Consider the following 10,493-nt stretch of genomic DNA (forward strand, 5'->3'; position numbering starts at 1 on the left):
AAAATGTAAAAATCAACATCTGCAGGTTTTAATTGACTCGCCACTGATAAAATTTTGACCACTCTGATGTTCCTTTCATACCTCGTTGGAGTGACATTTATGTGGAATACGTTACAGTCAGTGCGTTTGTTTGTGTGTGTGAGGGAGACTAAAGAATCCTAACTGCTATTAAAGGAATTCATTCTGTTTGACAGGGTTAGCATTGATATAAGTGAACAGCATAGCTGTATTTGTCAAACTCTATATTCCCCCAGTGGTTGCAGACACGCATTCTGCATATGACCCATTTTCAATTGTAACACATAAAGTATTCAAATCAGGGATCGTTTTATGTGTGAACTGCTTTGGATCAAACCAGCCTGTGCGTAAAGTCTGAAAATCAGAAAAAAAAGGAGAAGAAGAAGAAAAAAACTCTTTTTGCTGCCCTTACAAAGAAAAGGATCTCTTTGATTTCCTCTGCGGTTGGTGTTGCTGGTTGGTTCTTCACCACAAGAATAAAAACAAGTAACAAATAAAAAAACATTTAAAAAAAAAGAGGACTTTACTCTTTGTTCAGTGGTACACATCTCCGACTTCCTCTGAAACACATGGTTATCTCTTTACAGGCACTGCTTCGTGCCAAAGTGCAGAGAAAACAAACAGCAGCACAAGCCAGAACCTCAAACCCAGAGATCCCATCAACCCCCACCAAGGAAAAGAACACAATTATCCACACTGCTTTAATTCATCTCTCTTTTGTGCTCATTCAGAAATAACTGAACCATTCTGGATTGTGCAGGACTGAGGAGGTTTGGTTGATTGAATGAGAGAAAGACTTATTCCCTCCTGCTGTGACGTTTCAGAAACTTCCAAATGTTCAGGTCTGCTTGTGAAATTCATTGAAAAATAAAGAAAACCTCTTTATTTCTAGTTTTGACGTATGATGAAAGGGTTTCAGATCAAGTGTTGAGGTTTGAGATGTTAAAAGAACTGATCACATGCTCTGTGACTGAAGAGAACCTTTGTATTTAGAAGAGAGGACCGAGACATAACATTTGTCAAAGAGTGACACCTATGAATAAACAAGTGAATAAATTAAAACATCTGTTCATGCTTGACCATTGCAGTAATGCACACAGGAAGTGGGACCCCCTCCTTCTCTGTGAAAGCAGGAATGCCATAAGTGAAACCATCTGGTATGCAGAAACAAGCTCTGAAAATATCTTTCCGTGCATTTGTCTGAGCATCCCGTCCCACAGTGCCATTTCATTCACTAACCCGACGGCTGTGCCTGCTTATGTAAGACTCCTGACCAACTGTGCACAATCTGAGCATATGTCATTATTACTAGGACTGCAAACAGTGTACAAGCCTAATGAGCAGCTACATAGCTTAACTGATAAATAATATATTAACAACTGAATCCTCTGTCATATTATTAAATATGTATTCCACATTGTTCATCTTTGAACCAGACCTCGATCGGTAGGAATACCTATATTATATTTAATAAAAAAAAGAAGAAGAAGAAGAAGAAGAAGAAGAAGAAGAAGAAGAAGAAGAAGAAGAAGAAGAAGAAGAAGAAGAAGAAGAAGAAGAAGAAGAAGAAGAAGAAGAAGAAGAAGAAAAAAAAAAGCCATTTTGGGAACCAAAAAGAATAATGTCACATTTTTGTTTGAAAATACAGAAAGATGATGAATATAAAAGAAAAACATAAACAATGACGAGTACCCTATATAGGCATATACTCTACTCATTTGTATGAGCCCATAAATATTTCGAAAAATGAAAAAAATACTATGTATGTGTGTGATTGCACAACATATATAGTCCAACGTATATGTGTTTTAACATTTAATGTTCAACATTGACAGTGTCAAGAAAATTCTGTTATCATAAAACAATCCACGGATCGATTAGAAGACAATTAAAGGCTATTCATTACTCATTAATCAATCAATTTCTTCTTCTTCTTCTCTATTAATTTGTTTCATTTTGGTCTTGCACACTGCCGTGAAAAAAACAAACATTAAAGTTGTCTTATCTTAATTATTGTTGTTTTTTTTTTTAGATGCTTCATGTATTAATTAAATAAGAAAATAAGAAAAATATTAAACTGATGTGCAAGCGTGTGTGTGTGTGTGTGTGTGTTTGACATCCTGGACAATAGCCTGGAGTCACGTGAAAGCTGATCAGGCCTGAATGCCGGAGGTTGTGTAGTTGATCCAGGATAGGATTATCACTAGTGTCAAGTTCAACTGGGACATACAAACTACTTCCTGTTTGGTATTTCAGAATTAAAGAATAAAATTTGGCGTACAAGGCGCTGCAAACCAGCTTGAGCGTCACTCTTTTATTTTGAAGAGCACTCTACAGTACATCCGGTATGGCAGTGAGCTCCCACTGGCCGCTTTGACGCACCAGCGTGAGCTGGTCCCCTGTCACTCGTGGAGTGAAGGCGCATTTGGAGGAATAACGAAAACACGCCTGGCCACAGTGTGCATAGGCTGATGCTGACGATGGACTGACCCACGGACGGACTGACCGAACCGCCTTATCTGCGTCTGTGAGCCACAAATGGACCCAGTAGTTCCCAGTAAAAGAGGCTGCCAGTGAGACAACCTGTGCCGCCAAACGACACCTGGAAATTAGGACGTCACATTCACCGCAAATTAGACCTTTAATCGCACGCCGGAAGTTTGAGTGCACGGTGTGTTTTATTATTGACTGCAACCATGGACGAGGATAACCAAGGTACGGTTTATTCACTGTGGTTATTAGCAATGATGTAGGAGAGTGGACATGTGTGTATATACAGGATCATTGTAGTAATGTTAATAGTAGTAGTGATGAAGATAAGTTGCCTACAGTTCACAACACAGTCCTCACTGTGATATTGTATTGGTATGATTTCAGCACTTTCTTGTGCCATATATTTGTAATGAATGAATAAATTATCAGTAGAGTTGTGTAGATGAGGATCACAACCTGCCCCATACTCTGATCCACCACCACTGTGCCTTTGCGCAAGGCTCTTCACTCCCTAATACAGGGGTGTCGAACTCATTTTAGTTCTAATCTCACGTGGGCCACAGATTTTCTGCAGGAAATCAGTAGTTTCAACATTATTGTGCCCCACTTTGCACTTCTACATATACATGAAATAGAAAATATATAAATGGTAAATGGATTTGATTTATATAGCGCTTTATCCCTCCACCGAAGTAGTGTGAAAGCTCATTTGCACTCACATTCACACACCAATGGGACTGAGCTGCCATGCAAGGCGCTACTCAATCACTTGGAGCAACTTTGGCTTCAGTGTCTTGCCCAGTTTAGGACCTGCCTTTTCCCCTCTCCTTTCCTCCTGCTCTCCAACTTTTCATCTAAATACAGGGCGCTACACTTGTATCCCGCCCCTGTCCTCCCATCTTATATGTGATTGTCTTTTCATGATTCTTGGATGGGATGAACCTGAAATGTAGTTTCACTGCTCTGTTGCTCTGTAACATGTGCAATGACAGAAAAAGTGGATTCTAAGCTGATTCTGATTTGACAGGTATAGGCTGGTATTGAACCGTCAACCTCTCAATCAGGAGACGACACCATACCACTACCACCTGAGCCCGGTCTAAGAAACGGACCATATCCAAGCAAATAGTGGCAGTTATCAGTCCCAATAGGATCTTCACTTTAAATTTCCTTTTTTTTGTGACCAATCGCTATTAATTTATTTTCTCTGTTTAATTTTTATATATTTCATAATTTAAAGAAAATTTAAGGATTTTGTAAGAACTTTGAGTTACTTTCCCCAACAGTTTAACTTTAATAATGACTGCAATTGTGCGATATAAGCACTGGGAAAACTGTGAGCCCCTGCAAATATTGTCGAGTTTGTGGGCCAAATTGGATTGGATGCTCCAAAGGGCCGGATTTGGCCCCCGGGCCTTGTGTTTGACACATGCCCTAATGCCTCCTAAGTTCTGTGCACTGGTTTATTACCAAAGGCAAATTTTTTATATCTATGTTAAATTATATGGAACTCTAATTCAGCTCAAAGGCATTGTGTTAAGGGTAGAAAAGCTTGACCTTCTCTGAGGCTGACGATAAGCTTTGGTCAACTGGCCTCATTGGATTAATGTGGGTAAGTGACAGTGCACTCCTGTCATCATTAGAAACTGTGCCAGTGCTGCAGACGGTGCCAGTGTGAGTGTATGCAGGTGTCATTCTGGATCTTTGGAAAGGGAGAACAGCTTTTGCAGACTGTTGGTAAATAATGTAAGCTGCATTGATTTAAATGTGCAAAATAAATAAATAAATAAATAAACTAAGAAAGAATAATTACATTACATTTGATCCCTTGTCTACTCCATAGATTTGTACTAAAGTGAAGAATCTGCATCTGAACCTGCTTAGGTAATCTCCAATATATGGCTTAACAAAGGAAACATCATTTTTTTTTAACTTCAATAAGTCTTTTTTTAAGTGTTGTTTAATGCAGTGGTGCACAGTTTGTTTTCTAAGTAGTAATGTTGTCCCAATCTGATATTGTGATATTGGATATCGACCTGATGAAACTAAGAAAAAAAGCAGTATTGGATTGTATTGGCCTGCATCTAAAATCTCTGACATATGTATGTATTTTTAAAATCGATTTATTGAGGTTACTTTTCAGCATCTTCTCATTTATTATCTATTTATTCTATTTAATAGTAGAACATTCTAATGTTAAAGGCTAAATATATGTAACCCATTGGTTAATAATAAATGGGTTCATTTTTTCATACCTACTGTTCCTGACTGTTATGTTAAGATTTAATTTATTTTTTATTTATTTATTTATTATTTATTTATTTATTTTTTCCTTAGGGAGGGCTGGTGATGGTCACAATTATGCAATAAGATAAATTCATTTATTTAATTGCAATAACAAAACATGCATTGCTTTAAAATATTGCACTTCTTGTAGTGTTGACCTTTTACAGCATGTGCAGACAAAGTAGAAAAAAAAGGTTTATTATGTTCTGACAACATTTTTCAGGGAATTTAATTTGATCTGCTGACATGTTTCGACCGCCAACTGTCAGTCTTCTTCAGAGGCATCTGCTGATCGCTTTGATGTGGTCGAAACACATCAGGAGATCAAAGTAAACTCCCTGAAAAAAGTTGACTGAGGAAATAAAACCTTAACATAATAGTCAGCAACAGTAAGTAAAAAACTTGTATTGGGACACCCCTACTAAGAGTTTTAGCTTTCTTTAGTGCAGGCTTATTGTGTCTTACCACCGTCGCATCAGATTTCATTGTCAGTCTTGGAAAATTTGTGGAAAATGGTCGCATGATCTTGGAAATGAATTGATAAATCTTTCCACAAACCTCTTGCAGTCTGCTCATGAATTCCTGGCATTGCACGCACTCGCCCCCAAACACTGTTCATTTGTCAGGTTTGCATTCATTCAAGATTTAAAGAGGATCAGATCGTCCCTGATACAAGAATGATAATGAAATCCCTGTGGCTTTTTGTCTATCAGAGGGGCTTCATTTAATTATAGATAATCAATTGCATGCTACAGTTTTATTCAGGTTGGTGGCTCAAGTGACTTTCTCAATAAAGCGTATGAGACAGATGTAGGCAATGTATGACTACACAATGTATTTTTTAACCAAGTGAGACCATAAATAAAGGAAACTATTGAACATTGATTGATAAAGCTTTGGGTTTTATTGCTCAGATCAAGACCTGTGACTTTTCTTTAGGTCTTTCTGTGTTGTCTTGAACTCTCAGTGGGATTGTCTTTAGACGGTTAATCAACCCTTTTGGGTAATTTCCCCCTGGGATCATCCTGTTACTTAAGAGACTTCACGCCCCAAGAAACTGTGCTTGTCTCACTTCTGTAGGGCAGTGGTCCATGCTGACTTCTCGTAGAGCTGCCGGATGTGAGTAATTGCTGGAGTGCTGCATGCTTAGTACCTGAGCATAAAGCTGTCATTGTGCTGGGTTTGGACGGCTTGGCCTGTAGTGGGAGTCAACGTCACTGTGTCCCCACTGACAGACATATAACACATGCAAAGCTAACCACGGCTAGCGGTGTAAAAAACTAACAAAAAACTACACACTTACTGACATCTGCACCCATTTAAGTCTTGTTTTGCTCTGGCAGATTTTTTTTTGCAGAAGTTTACACCATTCTAGGCTTTAACCTAGCTTTGGAGGACTTGATTGAAACATTACAATGAATTAAAAACTTTAACAGACTTATCAACCTGCCATTCTTTAAAGGCACACTGTGTAACTTTTGGAAACTAAGGGCGCTAGACCTGTAACTTTCACGTCAAGTGCCCCTAGTGGCCACAAGCGCCGCAGCACTGTCGCAAAAATCAACAAACAGTCAGTCGGGCCAGCCTCCCTTGTCTTTTGATTGTGTTTGCAGACAGTAGCTTTAAGGGCTGGGCACACGCCGCGGCGACAGTCGATGGGCAGGAGGAGCTGCCGCCACCACCACTGCCCTCCTTTCCCCTCCACTCGGCCTTCCTCGGCGCGTCGGTGGCAGCAAGGAAGCCGGGTTGCCCATCCCCTCCAACCCCGGCCGACAACGGCGGCGAGGCCAGGGAGTAGGGGGGAAGCGCCACCGACGCGGCAAGGCAGACCCACTTCTCCGGCGGCGGGGAGAAGAGTGTGACGGTGGCGGCTGCTCCTCCAGCCCATAGGCTGTAACCGTGGCGCGAGCCCAGCCCCGATTTTCACCCCAGCCCTGAGAGCCAATCCCTATCCCAAAGTTATGGATCTGACTTGCCAACTTTCCTTACTAAAGAATCCACGTTTAACTGAACTATCGCGGCGATTAGTGCACCATTAACCCAACACGAAACTACCATATTGTTTTTTTTTGGCTGTAAACAGAGGCTAACTTATTTTAGCTGCCCACAGCAATGGCGTCGGGTCGGGAAATTCCCGTATGTTGTGACGTCACGTGGGAACTATATATATCCGAGCTTGTGGTCACGTGACTGCCGTAAAGTGAAACATTCTCCAGGCATTCAGCAGGTCACATGACCTGGTGAAAGACGGTCCGTCTCCTTCAAACTTACACGGGCGGTATTTCAAGAGGAAGCTCCGCTTTGAGCATTGATACTGTCAAGTTCTGTATTTGCCTGAGGAATCATTTAAAATAACTCATATGGGTCAACTCTTTAGTTTTGTCAGTTTGGTGGGAAACCTCGTGCCACCTGTAAACCAAGCACCAAACATTTATTTCAACAGTGGCCAGAAAGCCAGAGGTAAGTCACGCGAGATGTTCTGAGAGTCACATGACAAGCTGAGAAAATTCAACATGGCGGCTCGCTGCCGTGACTAGTTTACCGATCCTGTTTACGTGCACATACTAACGATTTTTACCGTTAAATCAACGCCACCAACGAGAGCCGACCACGCGCCCTCTCACCAGCCAGAGTGGAGGACCTCGAGGACTTCATAGATAGATATTACGCTGAGTACGTGATGGAGTCCGGACCAAAAGCCAGTACATCAGGTAAGTCGGCGAAGCGCCGGAAAAACGATTCGGCCACCGATACATCAGACCTCGAGGTAGAATCCCACACGGAACTCCTACAGACCATAATTAAGAGGCTGGATGTGCTCGACTTACTGCACCGAGACGTTCAGGAAATGAAAGTCAGCCTGGAATTTGCCTATCAACAAATCCAGGACTTACAAAAAGATAATCATGATATCCATTCGGCTTTATCTGCGGTGAGCTCCGAGGTAAAAGAGCTGAAAAAAGAAAACAAGTTTCTTAAAGAATCAGTCCTGGACATCCAATCTCGTAGTATGAGAGACAACGTAATATTCTCAGGTATTCCAGAAACCCCCAACGATGACCCACATGCTCTGCTGAAAGACTTCATGTCGTCGGCGCTTAAAATCCCGGCAGAAACCGTGAAAAACATCACATTTCACCGTGTCCATCGCCTCGGACCACGGAGAGGAAACCGTCCACGTCCCATCATTGCCAAATTTGAGCACTTTCAACAGAAGATCCAGGTTAAAAGTAAAGGTCGGGAACTTAAAGGTACGCAATTCGGCATGAATGATCAATTCCCTCGGGAAATAAACGAACGTCGAAAAACCCTGTATCCTATCTTTAAAGAAAACCGACAGAAAGGCAAAAATTCCAAACTGGTCGTAGACAAGCTTTACATAGATGGCCAACTGTTTAGGGACTTAAACATCACGCCCTGGCTCTACTGAGAAAGACAAATCTAAAAATAATAATAATAATGAAGTTAAAAAAAAAAAAACACAACACAGGTGTTATGTGAGTTAACATTGAAAGGATAATTCTCCACTTATGGTGAAGCTAAGGTAGCATTATTTTTTTAAAAAAAATTAAAATAAATATATATGTTGTATGTGTGTATGTATATATCTGTACATTAAAAAAAAAAAAAAAAAGGGCAAATAAAAACAATAAATACATTTAAAAAAAAAAAAAAAAAAAAAGTGTGTATGTATGTGTGTGTGTATGTGTATGTATGTATGTATACATATGTATGTATGTATGTGTGTATATGCATGTGTTTATATATGTATGTGTATGTAGATGTGTGTGTATGTATATGTATGTGTGTATATGTATATATATATATATATATATATATGTATGTGTATATGTTTATGTGTGTATGTGTGTGTGTGTATATATGTGCATGTATATGTATGTATGTGTGTATGTGTATGTATGTGTGTATGTATATATGTATATATATGTCTATGTATATATGTATATATATGTTTATATGTATGTGTATGTATGTATGTATGTATATATGTATGTATGTATGTGTGTGTATATATATATATATATATATAAATAGAGAAAATATATATAAAATAATGATAACTCCATAAAAAAAAAAAAAATAAAAAAAAAATATATGTATATATATATATAACAATAATAATAATTAAAATAAATAAATACATAAAGATAATAATAACACTAAAATAAAAACATGGAAGGTATATATAGACACGTATGTGTATGTATGTTGTATGTATGCTACATATTGGCTTAGATTTTGGTAAACACTTTTTGGGCACGTACTCTCTCACAGGGACACTCTCTACCCTCATGTCAACTCACTCGTCTCGAACCCCTCACTCTTTTTTTGTTTCACACTCACTCAACACCCACAACACCCCCCACCTCCTATACCTCCTATAATTACCCCTTGCTCCTTTACTCTTTTGATATTGGTTGTTGTCATTGTATGTTTGTGCTCTTCACTAACCTATTCAATCCAGTCCTTTACCCCGTGGTGCTATCGCATGATAAATATGTCTCCTCTTCTTTCTTTCCTTGCATCCAAGCTTTTTACAACACAGTGCACAAATGCTCACAGATTCTCACTTATGCTCACACCTGTAATGGACTAACACTCACCTCACTCTATGTATCAGTTTACAGTAACTTCTTGGAATGTGCGTGGCATTCGCTCACAGGCTAAAAAGATTAAGATATTTGACTATGTATCAAGATTAAATGCAGACATTGTCTTCTTTCAAGAAACTCACTTACTTAATCAGAAGAAAAATCCCTGACAGATTCAAATTTTAACAAGATATATAATTCATGTTTTAATTCCAGACAAAGAGGAGTCTCGGTTCTTCTCAACAAAAGGTTACCCGTTAACATAATCAACTCCGTCATAGACCCAGAGGGTAGATATATTATTATCAAAGTAGTAATCTATAATAAATGTTTCACAATTCTTAATCTATATGCCCCCAATAATGATGACCCTGATTTTTTCCATAGAATTTTCTCAGAGCTTTCAGACCTTTCTGCAGACTCGTCTCTAATCATCGGAGGTGACTTCAATCTGGCGCTCAACACATCATTGGACAGATCTAGTAAGTGCTCAAATACAAAACCATCTCGATCTGCTAAAATATTAATGGATTACATGGAAGACCTTGGAATAGGAGATGTATGGAGACTGAATAACCCAACTAAAAAAGAATATACCTTCTTCTCCCCTGTGCATAAATCCTTCTCCCGAATTGACTTTTTTCTTTCAAATAATTCCATCGTACATAAGATGTCCTCTAAAATACATCCCAATAATTATAGCGTCATGCCCCAATATCCCCACCCTGCAGTGTGACTCTAATCAGAAATATCCCTCTATGGCGCTTTAAAACACTTCATTACTTAATGACAGTAAATTTGAAAAAATTATAAGAAAAGAATGGGAGGACTTTCTATGACAACGACTCCCCGGAAATATCACCGTCCTTACTCTGGGAAACTGGCAAGGCTGTCATTAGAGGAAGATTATATCATACTCTTCTTTTAAGAAAAAACAGAACAGATGGCAGAAAAAACACTTGAAGAAAAGATCAAAAAACTTACGGAAGAATACGCAGCTAACCTTCTGAACTTTTATGGGAAAAAACTCCAAATACAAAACTTAATCTGAATATCATCTATCTAAAAAACCGACTTCATTTT

The 10,493-nt window shown here is 39.0% G+C and overlaps 1 protein-coding gene across 1 annotated transcript in view; it reads left to right on the top strand.

Annotated features, from left to right (window-relative positions):
- Positions 1-2,398: 2,398 nt before the first annotated feature.
- Positions 2,399-10,493, top strand: part of cyth3b (cytohesin 3b) — a 67,946-nt gene continuing 59,851 nt past the window's right edge. The window contains 2 exon segments of the mRNA XM_028455734.1: positions 2,399-2,733; positions 5,878-5,916. Coding sequence (XP_028311535.1) covers positions 2,715-2,733; positions 5,878-5,916 — 58 coding nt within the window. The 5' untranslated portion in view covers positions 2,399-2,714.

Source organism: Gouania willdenowi, chromosome 8 (assembly GCF_900634775.1).
Source record: "Gouania willdenowi chromosome 8, fGouWil2.1, whole genome shotgun sequence".
In the NCBI taxonomy this organism is placed as follows: domain Eukaryota; kingdom Metazoa; phylum Chordata; class Actinopteri; order Blenniiformes; family Gobiesocidae; genus Gouania; species Gouania willdenowi.